At 48.1% G+C, this 18,096-nt stretch overlaps 1 protein-coding gene across 8 annotated transcripts in view; it reads left to right on the top strand.

The window, feature by feature from the left end:
* Window positions 1–17,543: 17,543 nt before the first annotated feature.
* Window positions 17,544–18,096, top strand: part of AGAP1 (ArfGAP with GTPase domain, ankyrin repeat and PH domain 1) — a 314,556-nt gene continuing 314,003 nt past the window's right edge. For 6 of the 8 annotated variants that reach the window (XM_027735152.2, XM_027735158.2, XM_027735157.2 and 3 more), the window contains exon 1: window positions 17,544–17,881. In XM_027735152.2, coding sequence (XP_027590953.1) covers window positions 17,719–17,881 — 163 coding nt within the window. In that variant the 5' untranslated portion in view covers window positions 17,544–17,718. The remainder of the gene's footprint in view (window positions 17,882–18,096) is intronic. The other 2 variants (XM_027735154.2, XM_039382752.1) reach the window with 1 other exon arrangement.

Below are 18,096 nucleotides of genomic sequence, written 5' to 3' on the forward strand. Positions count from 1 at the left end.
CATTCAAAAGGGGTCCTTTGAACTGTGATCAAAAGAGTCTGAGTGAAATTGTGACTAAGTAAGTGATTGCTATGAATGGCTGCTTTGCTGTACAGTTAGACTGAAGCTGGCAGGTCCATTCCCAACAGAGTTTGTTAGAAATGGGTATTGCCAACATCCAGAAGAAAAAGGCAACTGCACTCAGGCAGAGTGGCCCCTGATGTGGATGACAGATGTGCTCTTGAAACATGGTCATTTCTCAGAAAGTTTTGAGTGCATAAATACACCCTGAGTAGTTTTACTTGCTAATCTGTCTTTAAAAGTGAGATAAACTAGTCCTGGTTAGGAGACAGGCCTGCCAGGTTTAAGCCATGCTGACCACCACCACAGCATTCCCACACAGCACATCAGACCCTGCTCACACCTCTCAAGCATCTTTATGGAACACAACACTGTTTCCTGGCTCCCAAGAATAAACATTACTTCACTTAAATTAATAAATTCCTGTCTCCCTTTGAAGCCAGGGCAGACCTCTACTTGGGATATTCTATATGCATTGATTATTTAGAAATGAATTTCTGGGGTCCCCCCAGCAAGAAAGTCTCTCCTGCTGAAAAAGCACCAGCTGCACCATAAGTCAGCCCTTCCAGGGAACACAACAGCAGTCAAAACTCAGCTAAAATGCAAACTAGGCACCTAAAGAGAATGGAAACAAGCAGCAGGGTCAGAGGCTGAAGGAAAAGGTTTTCTTGTTCTGTAAGGACAGTGGAGTGGTTGTGCTTGAACAGTGAAAAGCAATTTTGAGCATAGCATGAAAGCTGATCAGCTGGTTTTTCCCAGCACGCAGTATTCCATTCCATCTTCCAGTCTGATCCTTCAGCAAGCATAACTGGTGCTCCTAAACGTGTGGAAGTTTGTGCTTTACTGCTTCCCTACATGGCTGATCCACCCGAGGGGCAATCCTCTGGTGCCAGTCAGATCTCCGATGTTCGCCATGCAGGAATGCAGCACGTCTAAATTTTCCTCAGGAATTCTGCAAAGGGCACAGGCACAGAGTAGTCTGGGATTCATGGGAGCATCCCTGCCCAGGGTGAGGGGTTGGAGCAAGGTGATCTTTAAGGCCCCTCCCAACCCCAACCATTCCATGATTCCATGATGATTCTCTGATCTTTCCTGCATCTGCAGTGGGCCATGGCACAGTTTCAGCTGTGACATCCCAAGGCTGGGCACAGCAAACCCCTGACAGAGCACATCTGGATTTTGCTGATGGGCTCAGTGTGGGTAACAATCCCAGCTACATCAAAGGAATGTCATACCCAGGTTTCTCTCTGCAGCACTGCAGGTCATGCCCCACATTAGGGATCAGGATGAGCTCCATTGTGCTCTCTCAGTGTGGCAGATGGCTTTTTGGGAAGTGCTGGAGAGTTGGTTCTCTGTGAGAGCCATCATCACAAACTAGTACCAGCTTTCCTTCCCTCTTTGTGAACAGCTTTTTAAGATTCTGCTTGGTAGCAAGTGTTAAATCACACCCTGTATGAATTTCCATAGGTCTGATGTGAGCAACTGCTCTGAGCCACAAGCTTGTTACCCGTCATATGTCCGCAGTGTCATCGCCTCCTGCTCCATCATATTGTGCCAAGTGCCAGTGCTCAGTCCAAACACAACACTTTTCAGGCAGAGCAGTGTGGACTACGCTGGGTTTTTGTCCTGGAAAGCCTTTCCCCAGCAATCACCTTTTGAATTTCACATACTGTGAGTCAAGTCAGGGCTTGATGGAGTCTGTCAGAAGCAGAAACTGAGCCCTGAGCAGAACTGCAGCAGACACACAGCACAGAGAAACATATTGGGGAAGTCTGGTGTTTGCTCTCACACCTAAAAAACACTTCTTCGTGCACCAGATTGGTGAAGAGTGACATCAACAGCAGAACTGGGAGGGAGAAGGGTGAGACAAAGAGTGGCACAGCTATGAGGATACACCCGTGTTTCTCCACGCTTGCATTCCCAATGGAGTGTGACTATGCCTTAATTTTGAGTCTTACAATTTTTCTGAACTCTCCATCTGTTTTGCTATTAAGTCCAAGAGCATGTATATCAGTTCAAGGAGGTGTGTGCTTACAGCTGGCATTCATGTTCGAGTGCTTAATTGCTCCTATGCTACTTTCACAGCCTCAGCCACCTTTATATTATGTTCATCAACTTAGAAACTGTTCATCACTGTCATCTTGGACAGGGGTACTTTTTACTTTTCCAGGCAATATAGCCTTGAAAAACCTCCAAGTCTGTTGGATATATGATCAATAACCATCAGGCAATCTGGGCAGATTGCACCCGTGATAAAGGATGAAATGTTAAGACATCTTGCAGTCAGGGTCTTGAAAAATGAACCTGGCATTTGTCTGGCTGTCTAGACAGCTGGGACAAAAAGGGGAAAAAAAAGAAAAGATTATCCCTTTGCATACAGCAAATCCTCCGTCTCCTCTTTGCATTTAGCCGTCCTTTGCAAGCTGATAATGGCCGAGGTGCTGGATAAATGGGACTTTATTACTGCCCTGCTTTCTCACTTGGGGGGTTCAGCTTTCACAGCCGTTGGCACAATGGGGCTCTGACACCGCCGGGTGAGGAGCTGAGCTGGGTGAGGAGCTGAGCTGGGTGAGGAGCTGAGCTGGGTGAGGAGCTGCACCGAGCGCTCGGGGCTCGCTCGGGGCTGCCTGTGGAGACACTGTGGTGACAGGGACCTGCAACTGTAGTTATCAATTACTGGTTAGGTTTCTGCTCACTTTTTGTCATGCTCATTTAGACCGGAGAGTGGAGGACCTGTATCATCTTACAAGGTACAGATGACTTGATTAATCCCCCGGCAGACTCGTGCAAACTTTTTGCAGCACTCTCGCGTTCCTGTTGCTCTCCCAAGGCTGCGTCGTTACGTTATCACACTTTTTGTCAGAGCAGCAGGGAGCTCGCTGCATTTCTGGACATCTCTTCACTGCATTCAGTCATTCACCCAGCTTGGATAAGGATTTAGCTGTCCCAGTCAAAAAGAACGAGGTGTGTAGGAACCAGAGTCCCAGTTCTTGCAGAGACCTGAGGCAGGAGCGGGTGTGTTTCTCAAAGGACAGCACCTGATTAGAGTCCCGTGGAGATCCTCGTGTCCAGCGCACTGTTTGCCCGGGGACCTGTGTTTGGAAGCAGGTTATTAAGCTGAGGCACCTCTCAGTGAGGCAGGAAGGGCCGAGTACTGCTCCTTCTCAGAGTTTGCTGTTACCTGGGCAGCATCAGACCTGTGCTGAGCCCACTGCCTTCTGCAAGCCATTAAATGACATGCAGTGTTTGGGTAAGCACAAAAGCCACACGGCACTTCCCACATTCAGGGCACTGTAACTCAGATCAGGAGCAAGTCAGGGAACCTTCTAGAAGCAGCTCAATAGTCCGGTTGGCAGGATCCAGGCAGGTGCCCTCTGAAGGGGCAGAGGCACACGGCGTGTTAAGGACTGCAGTCAGCTCCTGGCCTTGTGGCACAGGGGAATCCTGGCTCCAGTACTGACACTAAATCCCACTCAGAGAGCCATGGGAAGGGGTGACAGCTTTACAGAACCTGGGTATCACTTTGGAAAAGGCACCTGAGGTGGATTAAAGTACCACAAAGCATCAACGTCTTTGGAGGGATTCAACAGATTTTTCTGTACAAATCCCAGGCCATCCAGCACATGGAAAGGATGAGTCATTCTGACCTCCTACCCAGCATATTAAATATGTTCAGCCAGAGAATGAAAGCTCATTTCTTTTATCCATTCACCCCTCCAGCTGACAAGGTCAGTCAAATGTCACTGCATGCTTCATCAGACAGAATGAGTTTAGCACAATGCTGGAGTCCAAGTGTGTATTTTTTATGTAGTGCATGCTTTTCTCTTTGGATGAGTTTAGAGTTCTGTTTTCAGCAAATTAGTACATCCTCCTGATTAGTGATGGCAAGCTGCATGTTGTAAAGCTTTGAACAGGCAAGGCTGTACATTCTGTTGATCAATCCAAATTAATCAGCACGCAGCTTAACACTAAGACTGAGGAACAGTCATTGTCTTATAATGCCTTGGACATGCTCAGCAGCATTTCACTGCAACACCCACCACCTGGCCAGATCACAGAAAAGGTTAGTTCAGCCTAACAGCCTGCTTTGGTGTGGCCAAAAGAAGTTGTCTAGCTAAGGGCACAAAAAGAATCACATCATGACAGCCCCAGCCACAACCAGCTTCAACTTACATACAGTTTTTGTTGGTATTTAGTAACTTACCTAAGAAATCTATGTGTGAAACAGCAACACAAAAAGAAGCAGATCTACAGCTTTGCTTATCCTTCTGAGCCCTTTCCATTCCTGCCATGGGATAGACATGTGATATTCCAATGTCAGAGAGCTCATGTTTCCATAGAACTGCCCAAAAGCTCATTTCAGGAGGCTAAATTGTCTGAAGGTTGCTCATTACGTGTGAAAATTATGAGCAGGTAAAGAAAGGAGGTGACCACACCAACAGATTGACCATGATTAGTGCAGGTTCAGCCTAGTTGCCCACACAAACCAATTTTACCTATTTTCTAATGAAAACATTGGGGTTTCTTCAGTTACTTGGCAGGAAATGTGCAACTGGGCTGCAGCACCAGGACTGCCAGTGCTAAGCAGACAAGTGTAATGCCTGGTTAAAACCAGTCAGAGCCTTCACTGACTAAGTTCAGGCCATGTTTAGAGAAAACTTTCTCTGGCAAAGTCTCAGCAGTCTCCAAATCCATTGCTTTCAGGCTTAAAATCGTGTCCTCCCAACAGACTTTCCTGCAACAAAATCTACCCGTAAAAAAGCACCTGAGGATGTGGAACTCTCAAATAGTTTCTCCAGTTATTTTATTTCCTTTTTTATCCTTGCAAGGATATTGTACACCAGCTACCTGCAAGCAGTTTGCATGAGACGAGAAACTGTCCCAGAGCAAGAGCTCATGTGAAATACTGGGATGTTTTCTTTCTTTCAGTTGAGGGAGTTGAAGTCTAAAGTCTAATTCACCCAGATAACAACTGGCCTGCAGGAGTTCATCATTAGCTTGTTTAGGCCTGATCCAGTCAACTTTTAACACATTTTTATGGTTTATTCTTACCAGTCAAATGCTGAAGTGAGTGTCACACCCCAGACTTTCCAGAAGATGCACCAGTGAAGCTTCTGCTGGGATTGGTCATACCCACTGGCACTGAGAACTCAAGTGTATTCTTTCTTCAAACAGGAGGTTAAAATGATGGAAAGAGGCTGGTGAGACACAGGAGCTGTTCTTCCATCGTATGCATTGTGCCAAACTATTACAAATTTTCAGATGATTAATGAAGCCTGAGATCTGTGACCAACTCATAATTCTGTTACATCTTATTACATCATGGATAGGCAGGACTAAAAGTAGACCATTACTTTATGTCAGCATCAGTCACCCCCCAGCATCTCTGTTAACCTCAGCTGCCAAATGACCTCTTCCTGGAGAATTAACCTCTTTGGGGCAAAAAGTCTCGTTCAACCACGTGCACAGTGAATTGTCCCCTGCCTCACACTTCTTTGGCCCCTCCTTTTCCCTTGCATGCCTTGCAGAGCACAGTTTGGCCGCTGCTGGGATGGTTTCCTCTGTATCAATGCCCTGTTTCTGGTGCTGTTACACAGGTGCTTTGGAGCAGCTGAGGGAAGCTCAGAGCCCTTTTAGCAGGTTCAGTACAGTTCAGCAACAGGTCAGATGCACTTCTATACCACAGACATCTCGAATTTGGCTTTCCTTACACCTTGAAACATTTTACAGTGTTTTCCCTTTTTACACAGGGAAAACCCTGCTGTTACCCAGCAGTCCAGCAAAAGAAGACAACTCATCTTCCAGAAGCAGATGCCAGCCCATTGCTCTGTGTGAGTGCCCACAACAGGCCAGACTCCTTTCCCGTGTGCCAGGTGATCCATAGCCTTGTGCAATGCAGGTTCCTAACCACTGGAATGCTGCAAGTTCATGTGTGCAGTGTTTTGTCCTTGCAAGCCCCAAACTGACCAATTTATGGCACAGCTTTGTTCTGAACACTTCCCAGAAACATCTGAAATCCCTTTGAAAGGCTTCTATGCAGTTTAGAGGAACCAACAACTCTACTGCATCTTTGTTTTAGTTACTGCAATAAGGGAACTCCAAGTCACTCCAAGACTGCTCACTCTTGCTTTAATAAATGAATTCACTGTTACAGAGGAACATTTTTCTGGGAAGTGACTCTTCCCTGTATTTCTTTGAAATGCTGTAATGCTGTTTTGATAATGAAGTTGCTTCACTTACTAAGTCCTTCCCACTTGTTTCCCCATTTTCACTTAGAGGCACGCTTCCTCTTGGTCTCGTTTTCACAAGATTTAAGATGCTACATTGTGCTTTCTGCTTCAGATTAGGCCCCCAGAAAAGATCAGGGTGCCCTGAGTACTGTAACATTTGAGGGATCCCACCCACAACCCTAGAGAAAAGATCAGATCCCTCACTCTGCCCTGAACAGTCCATTTACCCACAGAATGCAGAACTCACGTGCAGTTGTAATCACTGCTGAGGCCGCTGATCCCTACATGCACCAGCCCAGCTAGAACTTTGGCCCCTGTCCCCCAAAGGTGGGCTCTCAGGACAGGAAAGCAATTTTTTCCATCCATGTAGGTTGTTCAGGTTGGCATCAGACAACCAAGTTTATGGGCAGGACTGGTACATCCTGGGAGCATGTTCTTAACTGAACTCACAAGTTTATTTGGACGTGAGAGCCATGAAGCAAAGCTCTTGATATGTGCAATTTAGCTTGGCATTGATAACCAGCATCCTGGAGGCCTTTTGCTTGAGATTTTACCTCTGTTAATTCCAACAACCCATGACTTGCACCTACAGGATTTACACCGTTCCTAAAACCCAGTAATGTTTATGTCCTTTAGAGCAAGATGCTTCTAACAAAACTACTGTCTTCCAATTAAACCTGTCTCTCTTCAGGAACAAAGTACAAAGATGAAATTAGCTTTTGAGGTTTCTGCCAAGTATTTCACGTTGGATAACCATTCCCCATCCATATTTCATGTTCTGCAAGGCAAAAGCAATTGCAGGTCTGTTTGGCATGCACAGCTCCAGCAGATGTGGACATGTGTTTGTCAGCTGTACAAGGAATGAGATTTCTATCCCATTTTTCAGGCTAAGACACAGAACTGCTGCTGCAATAGTTTATCTCAGCTTTCAGAGTACTCTGCCCCAGTAGATACGTAACACTACAGGCCCCCCAAATTCTTCAGGGAATATTTAAAAGTCTGCTACACCTTTTTTAAATCAAGTAGTGAAGAGATGAAACACAAATAAGCATTTACAGTTCTCAAGACAGTACATCTGAAGTAGTGCTACTGGAGAGCACAGCAGAATGGTTTTCAATTCCTTTATTAGATTTTATGGTGGTTGATTTGACTTTAAACCTTTTTGGTGCAACCAAGAGACTGCAGCCTTGTCTGGAGCGGGGAGGAGTCTGCAGTGGTAGCTTTAAACACTTCCCACACAGGTCATCAAAATTCAGCTGAGGGCCCAAGGGTAGTGAGGGTTGTACTTGTGACAGCTCAGATGGTTGAAAAGGAGCGAGGAAGAATCCATGCTTTACTTTCATCTTACTGCATCCAGCCCACTCTTTGGAAAAGTAGTGCCAAACTCCCCTGTTTTTTGACCCTTCAGATCTGGGCTGTTGCAGTCTGGATTGAACTGAGGCCAAAGGGCAGGGACTTGCCTCCATCCCAGCTCCCTGCCTGTAACATGCAGCTCCACCATGCCTGTGCTTTCCTCAAGTCGGTTGAGTTCAAGGAGACCTCAGTCTACATTTTATCTTGCATTTCAAAGTAGCGACACAAGTTGAAACTGTGGGCAGAGCTGAGGCTGAGCTTTGAGGTGTTGGGGCTTTGCAGGCTTTGAAAGCAGAGCATTCTGCACTGCAGACACGTGGTGGTTCCTGCCTCAGGAACACTGTCAGGGACACAGGAGCTGTCCTCAAAGTAAGAACTTGGCATTCTTTGAAGAGTGTTGCACCTCAGACTTCCGACTTTAAATGAAGTGTTGTGCTTAAAATACCCAAGGCCTCTTTTGAAAGCTACTGAACCGCACTTGACCTCTTTTTTTTCACACTGTCCACCTTCAGATGTTGGCCAAGGGACCAGCTCGTCCCTCTCCAGGTGTCAGGAAAGCTGTAACAAATAACTCAAGGGCAGCAGGAGGGATGTAAGCAGCCTCTGCAAAGCAGAGGAAGTCTTCTTCCATCAGACAAAATACATCTGAGCCCATACATCTGAGTCCTGGCACCAGTCTACTGCTTATTTTGGGAAAAAAAATCTTAATCTTTGGTAACAGAAGGCTTTAAAATCTCATCCTCCAGCTTGCTTCAATGGTTGCACATGAGCTAATGAGCAACAAGGATGCTGCTGAGAGGTCAGAACTGGATGTAAATGACTTTATGCATTGAGTTTTGAAGAGAAGGATATAAATTATGCAGGGCGGGATCCATTGTAACTTCCAGTCACTTCCAGCCATGTGAAGAAGTGCTGTTTACACAGAATTTCTGGCCTTTGCCAACATGCCAATTCATTGTGGGTTGAATTGATCTGCAGTGACATCAGACATACACCTCAGGCTGAGCACCTTGACTAGGAGCATCCTACCCTCCCCAGGCTGCAGCATTTCAGGAAAGCCCTCCTCACTCACCAGGGCAGGTGCCCAGCAGCTCCCAGCCTGAGCTCTCTCTGCACCAGCTCGTGGCCTCAGCTCCACATTTCCCAGTGAGCTGGAAACAAGTGCAGCTGACACAGATCGGTCCAGGGAATCCCAAAGGAGCCGGCACAGCAACTGCCATGCCAGAAGGAGGTTCCTCTACAGTTCACGTACTCAGTAGCTAATTTAAGCACGTAAATATTTGTTCCAGGGGAATTCAAACCTCTTGTTTTTTCACAAAACAGCGAAATCAATAGGTTTTACAGCAGCCTCCTGCTCTCTCTCTGCTAAAGATGTGTGATTTAGGTACCCTTGGTTCAACCAAAGGTTGCCTCTTTGTTAGTGCTAACAATTCTGTCTCTAATAATTGCTGAACACTCTCCCAGAGCCTCACGGTGTTCAAAATATTACTGGGCATCAACTTTCATTTCAGGAAACTTGTTCTCAAATTCTTCTCTTGCGAGTGATGGAAAGTTACTCTGGAATGAAAAATCACACCCAGCTTAGTAAAAACAATCCCTAAAAAGCTTCATTTTATTCTGTGATAATGGGTCTGCAACGGGTACACAGGAAGGAGATTTTCCAGCTCAGTCTGCACTCAGAAGCAGGCAGCTGATGAGCAGGGTCCCATGGTGCCCTCGTGCTATGGAATACAAGTCTCGCCACCATAAGAAGATTGTTCAAAGCTTAGAATCCCAGAGAACATGTTTTTTTTATGTTAATGTTATGATACATAGCTGGTGAAGGGCTTTTGAACTGCAATTAATTACTGCAGAGGGAATAGCCTGGCTTTAGCAGCTGGGAATGTTTCCAGGACTCCACCATTAAGCCCAGTTTATGAACAGAACTAGGTCAGACAAACCTGGTCAAACCATAAGCAAAATGCGACGGTGGAAATGTGCCAGGAGCCCTTCCTTGTCTCCAGACAAAGAGCCCATGGGGTTTTATTACATTTTTATGAGGAAGCCGAAGCTACAGAAAGGGGGCATGCAAGGTGATGCACACCAGCAGTGAGTAGCAGGGCCTTTCCAGGGAATTCTTCCTGGGCTGTTGGCACAGCCCGGGCTGCAGCGGGGCCCTGCCTCTGCCACGCTCCTCCAGCTGCACAAACGTGGCTTGTTATCAACCAGCTGTTAAGCAGCTCAAAGAACTGACACAGACACACAGTAAATCCCCCCAGTTTCTATGGTGACCGTGTCCTAGATGGGGACCCCCTTCTGACACAGCCATCAGGAATACTGCCCGCTGGGGACAAGGGGCTGATGGTGCTGCTAGTCGTGCCAGGGGGAATTCCTCACCTGGGAAATCTGAGGGCCTGGAGTTACTGCACCAGGTAAATCTCACCGATTTTGAAGCTAAAAGTTCCAAAGGAAAGCAAATTTGGGTGGTGCTGGTGTCAAACACACACAGGGAAAAACACCTTCAATAGAACTGCTGCCTTCAGTGTCTGGCCAGGCCTGTTTGTAAGAAGGAGCAAGGCTATGCTCCAGGTGTTCCTGCTGGGAGCCCGAGGGAACAGGCACTAAACTGAGCAATTCTACACAGCCACAGAATTTGGTGATGCCTGGCAGCACTTTTCTTCTTGGACAGGCTGCCTGTTGCACAGCTACAGTCAGTGCCTGCTGTTCTCTTCTCTGTAGCCAACAGGGCCAGGGAAGTGATTGTCCCACTGCTGAGGCCCCTCCAGGGCTGTGTCCAGTTCTGGGCCCCCACGACAAGAAGGACACTGAGGGGCTGGAGCGTGTGCAGGGAAGGGAACGGAGCTGGGAAGGGGCTGGAGCAGCAGGAGCAGCTGAGGGAGCTGGGGGGGCTCAGCCTGGAGAAAAGGAGGCTCAGGGGGGACCTTCTGGCTCTGCAACCCCCTGACAGGAGGGGGGAGCCGGGGGGGGGTCGGGCTCTGCTCCCAGGGAACAAGGGACAGGAGGAGAGGGAACGGCCTCCAGCTGTGCCAGGGGAGGCTCAGGTTGGACATGAGGAGGAATTTCTCCCTGGAAAGGGTGGTCAGGCCTTGGCAGGGGCTGCCCAGGGAGGTTTGGAGTGCCCATCCCTGGAGGTGTCCCAGGAAGGCCTGGCCGTGGCACTCAGTGCTCTGGGCTGGGGGACGAGATGGGGATGGGGCACAGGGGGGACTTGATGATCCTGGAGGGCTTTTCCAACCTCAGTGATTCTGTGGTTCAGTGATTCTCCAGCTGCAGTCTGGCTGTGCTTCTGATGCACACACACACACACAAGTGTCAAGGGCAAAGGGAACAGGATTTGTCATCTGAAATGTAGGAAAGTACCATGACCAGCCCAGACTACCATCCTCAGCTTTGTTTTCAGGCTCTTTTACATCCCTTCACTGATTAGGAGTGGTTCTCACCCCTCCTAACACCAAAGAAAACATTTTGCTTTCTTACCTAACAAACTATTTGAAGTTGCTATTTAAACTGTGCAATCTGTCACCAAAAATCCACGTTTTAGGGGATGCTGGGTTAGACAATTGCACAATGTCATGCTCCTAAAATAAGTCACATGGGACCTTCACCAGCAAAGGTTTTCCCAACTGAGTTGTTTTGAGGTTACTGTATCAATTTCTTATCCTGTTTCCTCCTTCCTTGTCACTGGATGTCATAGCATACAACTGTGTTATTAAACATTAAGGTAATTGTTCTAAAAGATGAGTTTGAATTAATCCAGAGTGACCTCCCCTGTGGCTTTTCTGCATTAAATCAATAGCCCATGCCTGAAAGTTCAAAGGTAAGAATTGAGCCTACAGTTTTCCATAACTTTTCAAGCCCTGTCAGCGTGCCACAGCTGAAGTGAGACCTGAGCTTAACATGGAATTATGTGGTGAATCAAATATTGATTCTCCGTCAAGAAGGTGACAACGGCAACAAGCTTAGAGACACCTTCAGTGTAATCATATTTAGCCATGATAAGAGCTCAATAAAGTGCTGAGTACCTTGGAACTGGCATATGAAGCTGTCACTGGATTTGCTCTGCTATAAAATTCAGGATGTTACTGAGCCCCGACTCAGGGGTACCAACTGAACAGGTCTTTTTAGTGTATATGATTCGAGCCTTTGCTGCTATGAACCTGCCTGAGCCTTGGATAGCTTGGATAGAACTTAGGTCCTAAAAGCTTCATCTGAAGGCATTTATTTTAATTGTAAACGCTTCAAGTCTCTGCTTTAAAGTCAGCACACAGACTGTTATCAGCCTGAGCAAAGCCACAGCACAACTCCAGACCTGAACAGTGACTTTGGTTTAGTGCAAATCTGTCAGTATTGTAAATAGTTTTACAGTAGAACTTAGATCAACAAGGAGCCAAAACTTGGGCAGTTCAAGAGGTGGTTCATTTGAACATTTCAGAAAGTTTCTGGTTAGTGGAAATTCAAGTCCCTGGGGCTAGAATTGAGAAGTGACTCTAGGATTCCTTTCCCCATATGGTGAACACACAGTTACTGCTGGCTCACTGCTCTGCAGCACAATGCCAGTATGTACCTCACTTCTGATTAGAAGACCCTCAAAGTAGGATAATTTGACCTTGCAAGGGATTTGATCTGTGCTCCCACCTCCAGAAAAGCAGGTTGCTTTTGCCATGCCACCTTTTTTTGAGCAGGTTTGGTGCAGAGCAGCATTTTCCCAGTTCTGACAGGAGCACTGGGGAATGAGCTCCAGCTTCCACAGCCGCTTGTTGTTGTGAGTCCATAATTAGTATTGTTTGAACTAGTTGGCATTTCTCCTAGAACAGATTTCACACTCCCTGAATGAGGTTAATTCATTAGTTACATTTGTTTCAAAGCCTCTTGAGCAATCTAATCACTCTGTAATAGTAACTGACTGACCCAAATATTTACCCAGTAAAATAACAGAATTTCATCCCAATTTGTTACAAGGGGAAGCTTAACCTATTTAAGTTTTTATATTCTCTGCAGAGTATGGTAAAGATAATTCAGGAAAACTCGATGTTTCCATATGGGTTTGATTTCAGTTTTTATGGCAATATCAGTATTAGTAGGCACAAAGATGCATCTCTAACACACTCTCTCCTGTATTTTTCCAGACACTCCCTGCATATTAAACAAAGCACTGCTCACACCAACAATAATCACAGGAACAGCCAGGCCTTGGGACTGCGAACAGATACAGGAGCAGTCCCAGTTAAGTGAATTGTTGCTCACGACCATCAGCTATACTTCTCTTTTAACTTCTCCTGAATGGTTCAGGAGTCCTTATGTCCTCAGTTTTCTCAGTTAACCCCTTTCCTGTTAGGTCTCCAAATGAGCCCCTGTGTTAAACTGCCTGTGATGTTTAATTTATATTAAATCCAGGCACAGATCAGGATAGGATGCTTGAACATTTATTTTATTTTCCCCCCCAGTCAACATTTCAGCTACTGGATTGGTAACTAAAAGCTAGTGCTGCCTAATTCAGCAGCCATTCAGCTGAACATTTCATTCAGCCTTCCCATTTCAGCAGCCAGGAAACAAGCTCCACCATGTCCTACCACAGCATTAGAGGAAGGTACAGTGAGTGTTTAAATGGAATTCCATGAGAGTTCTCCATTCCCAAGACCTGTGCTTAAGCATCACCTTAATGGATTGTGAACCCCGCCCGCAACTTCTCTGTGGAACTTTTGTACAGTCATATTTCCAGTAAGGTCAAACTCTGCTGCTTGTTTTCACTGACCCAGGTCCAAAAGCAGGATGTAATTGTCCATATGCCTTGAGTCCAAGTGCATCAATTGAGACACCTCAAAATTCCTTCTGTAGAGTTTGGTGGGCAGACTGGGAATAGCGGGAAGAGGATAAGCCCTGTCATCTGATGGGAGCTGGAGCTGCTTGAGATGCTGATTCAATGCTGCCTTCCAGTCACTGATACCTTCAAGGAACAGAGCACTGAAAGCAGAGGGAACCCATCCAGATTGGCTTTCTGTAGTCATGGCAGTGAGAGGATTTGCCAGCTGGGGAGGAGGAGGAGGAGGAGGAGGAGGAAGCAGCACAGATGGAACTTGGCTACAGACCTGAGCACAGAACCAACCGCACAGGATCGTGCTGGGAAACTTCACCCCTGGAAAGCTCGGAGAGGAAAAACCAGTGAGTTTTCTCTGAAAACTCCGAGTTTCTCTGAAAACTCTGAGTTTCACGACCTCTCCAGATGAGCAGCACTTTCAGTGTTCCCCTGGGCAGTGCCTGAGGTACCCATGTCCCAGACCAAAGAAAAACAAATCCAAATTCCTTACTGCTCACAGTAAAAGCCATTCCCTGTCAGTTCACATTAAGGCTGATGGAACACTTCAGATGCCAGACTCTCCTGAACAGAGTTTGAGAGCAAAGAGGTGTATCCAGCACTGCTCTGCACACCACCAGCAGCATTTCAGGCTAATCTCAGCTGCAAGCACAGCAAAATACCACTTATTGTTGCAGACTTCTTACACGAGAATTCTACGTGAGCTGCAACAGTAGCTCATATTTGGCTGTGATTTTACAGAGCTTACATGAAAACTATTATGCAGCAAAAAATCGGGGTAGAAAAAGCCTCACAGAAGGATGATAGATCAAAATATTACAAAAAGGCTTTATATTAATACAGGGTTTTAATGGTTCAGTTACTTGTGTGCTAGTAGTTGCATTCATTTACAGTTGAGGCTACTCTGTGAGCTGTTTTCCATGAATTTTAGAGCTGGAAGGACACAAAGCATATGGCAGCAGTGGAAACAATCAGCCCCACATACAGCAGAGGCTGCTGCCTGACTCTTGGCTCTGCTGCTCACTTTGGCATTTTCTGAGAAGAGAAGTAATGTGAGGTAGTGCCTCTGCTCCAGATCAGGATAGAGGGAGGAAAAGGGGAGAATTACACCTTTCATCCAGCTTTCTGCATATCTTTAGCTTATCCAAACAGTTTAAGGTAAATGAAAGCAAAAATCCTCTTATGTTTCACAAATTATTGTCATCGACATTAATACCCTAAATAGCACTTGCTAGTGGAAGCAGGGACTATATTATTCCTGCTATTTTTTTCCTTTATCCACTCAAGAGTTTCCTACCAGAATTAGAAATTAAAAATGAGAAAGCTAATACAAATTATACCAATTCCTGATGGGAAGGAAGAGGGAAGAAGACACAGGTATCTATGACCATGTCACCCTGAACTGTTCGAATGAGCAGAAGACAACTCTTGCAGAAGACAGGGTCCAGCACTGAGGAAGCTTCAGTCCCTCAGCTGGAATTAAAGACTTCCCTGTCTGATGATCAGAATGGGAAGGTTTGCTCTGATTATCTAGGGGAAAATAAGCTCCCTTTGGTACCTGAAACAATCAGCTCCACTTTAGCTGGTTGCAGCTCTCCCCCCTGCAAGGGGAAGTCCCCCCTGAGGCCACCCCACACTGCTGATGCCCCGGGCCTGTGGTGACAAGATACTGCGTCGTGTCCTCCTTCCCCTCTGCTCTGTTCCCCTGCCAAGAGCAGGGACACCTTCCCCTAGCCCAGGTTGTTCCAAGCCCCGTCCAGCCTGGCCTTGGACACTTCCAGGGAGAAGCCTAATGTCTGAGTGTCACTGGGACCATTTAAATATCAGGTACGAGTCACTGTGTATTGCATACACTGGCAGAGGCTGCTTCCCTCAGGCATAATTGCCCATGGAACACACGACAGAATTCCCTGGAGGTGAGCAGTGGACACAGAACCACAGCCATTTAACTGAGGGACCTGCCTGCAGCCTCCATTCAGCTCTGTCGGGTCACCATGGGCTTGCAAGGAAGACCTGGAACAGAGCATCAGCAGACGAGCCAGGGAGCAAGAGACACCAAGTGCTGTTGCTCATGGCACAGTCAGGCAGTGTTTTTCATGATACTCCCGTTCTTCCTCTCCCCACCAAGCTGTTTAGGTTCAGTCACAGTTACCAGTTATAGCAGCAGAGCAGCTGTTTCCACCCTGGAGATCACATGATGGCATCACTCGCATTCCCAGACCTTCTTAAACAGAAACAAAACAAAGCCGTTCGGATTTTTTAATACAGATCAATGAATTTGATAATCACGGAATCCCAGAATGGTTTGGGTTGGGAGGGACCTGAAAGCCCATCTCATTCCACCCCTTGCCATGGGCAGGGACACCTTCCACCAGCCCAGGTTGCTCCAAGCCCCGTCCAGCCTTGCCTTGGGCACTTCCAGGGATTCCAGGGGCAGCCACAGCTTCTCTGGGCAACCTGTGCCAGGGCCCCCCCCCCTCACAGCCAGGAATTCCTTCCCAATATCCCATCTAAATCTACCCTCCTTCAGCTTAAAGCCATCCCCCCCATCCTGTCATGATGCCCAATTGCATTAAGTTTCCAAAAAGCTTTACTACCCCTTCTGTCATTCCCATGATTCCCAAGTAGCCAAGACTCAAGAAAAAGTACTCAAAATGATAAAATATTTTAAACCCACAGAAACATAGTTAAGGTAACATCAAATAAACAACTGCCCTGAGAAAGGAGCGTAGTTGGTTGTCAGCCCTGTCAGGCCAGAGCTCTATATCCAGTTAGGGATATCCAGCTGGGGGGGGAAATTATTGAAAGTATTGCATTCCTTGCTGTGCTATTTGTCAGTAGAATGGGTGGATGCAGTTTTCCCGAGGCTGTCTTGGATCAAGCTGTTGCTATGCTGTTTGCTATATTGAAGTTTGCTCCACGTTTTACAGCTTGGGAGGTTAAATCCATAAAATATCGATCCTAAAGACGGGTTAATGGAGGTCAGTGCCTGACTCTGTGCACAGCTGGCTTGCAAAGGATACATCAGCCCTGGCTCGTGCAATGACAAAAGTGCTTCGTTACACCACGAGATAAACGAGGTATTTCTGACAATTCATGGAATTACAGCGTGGTTTGTGTTGGAAGGGACCTCAAAGATCACGCAATTCCAACCCCCCTGCCATGGGCAGCGACACCTCCCACTGCCCCAGGTTGCTCAGAGCCCTGTCCAACCTGGCCTTGGACACTTCCAGGGATGGGGTGTCCATTCCAGGTGTGGATAGTGCACTTTGGGACCCTGAGGGGATAGATTCAGATGCTCCTTTCTCAGTGCAGTTGTTTATTTGATATTACCTGTAACTACATTTTCAGGGTTTTAAAATATTTCATCATTTTTCTTAAGTCTTGGCTACTTGGGAATGATGGGAAGGACAGAAGGGGTAGTAAAGGTTTTTGGAAACTTAATGCAATTGGGCATCATGACAGGATGGGGGGAATGGCTTTAAGCTGAAGGAGGGTAGATTTAGATGGGATATTGGGAAGGAATTCCTGGCTGTGAGGGGGGGGGGGCCCTGGCACAGGTTGCCCAGAGAAGCTGTGGCTGCCCCTGGAATCCCTGGAAGTGTCTAAGGCCAGGTTGGACGGGGCTTGGAGCAACCTGGGCTGGTGGAAGGTGTCCCTGCCCATGGCAGGAGGATGGAACGACATGGGCTTTCAGGTCCCTCCCAACCCAAACCATTCTGGGATTCCGTGATTATCAAATTCATTGATCTGTATTAAAAAATCCGAACGGCTTTGTTTTGTTTCTGTTTAAGAAGGTCCTGCCGTCCCCTGGGGTTCCCCGGGGCGGGGCCAGTGTTCCCCCCCGCCCTGCTCCTCTCCGGGACTACATTTCCCGGCGTGCCGCGGGCCCTGCGCGGTGACGTCACCGGCGGTGGCGGGGGGCGTGGCCCGCGCGAGCGTGGAGCGGGGCGAGCGGGGAAGGACGCGGGGCGAGCGCGCGGGGGGCGCGAGGCGGAGGGGGGGCCCGGCCGGGCGGGGGGGAGCGGGACCGGCACCGGGACAGGGACACGGACAGGGACGGGGAGCCGCGGGGGGCTGAGGAGGCGGCGGCCGGAGCTGGAGCGGGCGCGGGTCCGGGAGCGCGTCCTCGCTCCGTCCATGGGGCGGGGGGCGGCCGTGCCCCGCCCCGCCGGGCAGTGACAGCGGGCGGCGAGGCCGGGCCGCCGGGGCGGGGGGGTCCGGGCTCGCCCCCGGCCGCGGAGGGGCCGCGGCGGCCGCGCCATGAACTACCAGCAGCAGCTGGCGAACTCGGCCGCCATCCGCGCCGAGATCCAGCGCTTCGAGTCCGTGCACCCCAACATCTACTCCATCTACGAGCTGCTGGAGCGCGTGGAGGAGCCCGTGCTGCAGAACCAGATCCGCGAGCATGTCATCGCCATCGAAGGTGAGACGCGCCGGGGACGGGGGGCGAGCGGAGGGGGGTGCGCTGTGCCCTTCCAAACCTCCCCCAGCCTGTGGTTCTGTTCCCCCAAACCTCCCCCAGTCTATGGTTCTGTTCCCCCCAAACCTCCCCCAGCCCGTGGTTCTGTTCCCCCCAAACCTCCCCCAGCCCGTGGTTCTGTTCCCCCAAACCTCCCCCAGCCTGTGGTTCTGTTCCCC

The sequence above is a fragment of the Pipra filicauda genome, unplaced genomic scaffold (assembly GCF_003945595.2).
Source record: "Pipra filicauda isolate LSUMZ 115617 unplaced genomic scaffold, ASM394559v2 scaffold282_size1924045_pilon, whole genome shotgun sequence".
NCBI classification, from domain to species: Eukaryota; Metazoa; Chordata; class Aves; order Passeriformes; family Pipridae; genus Pipra; species Pipra filicauda.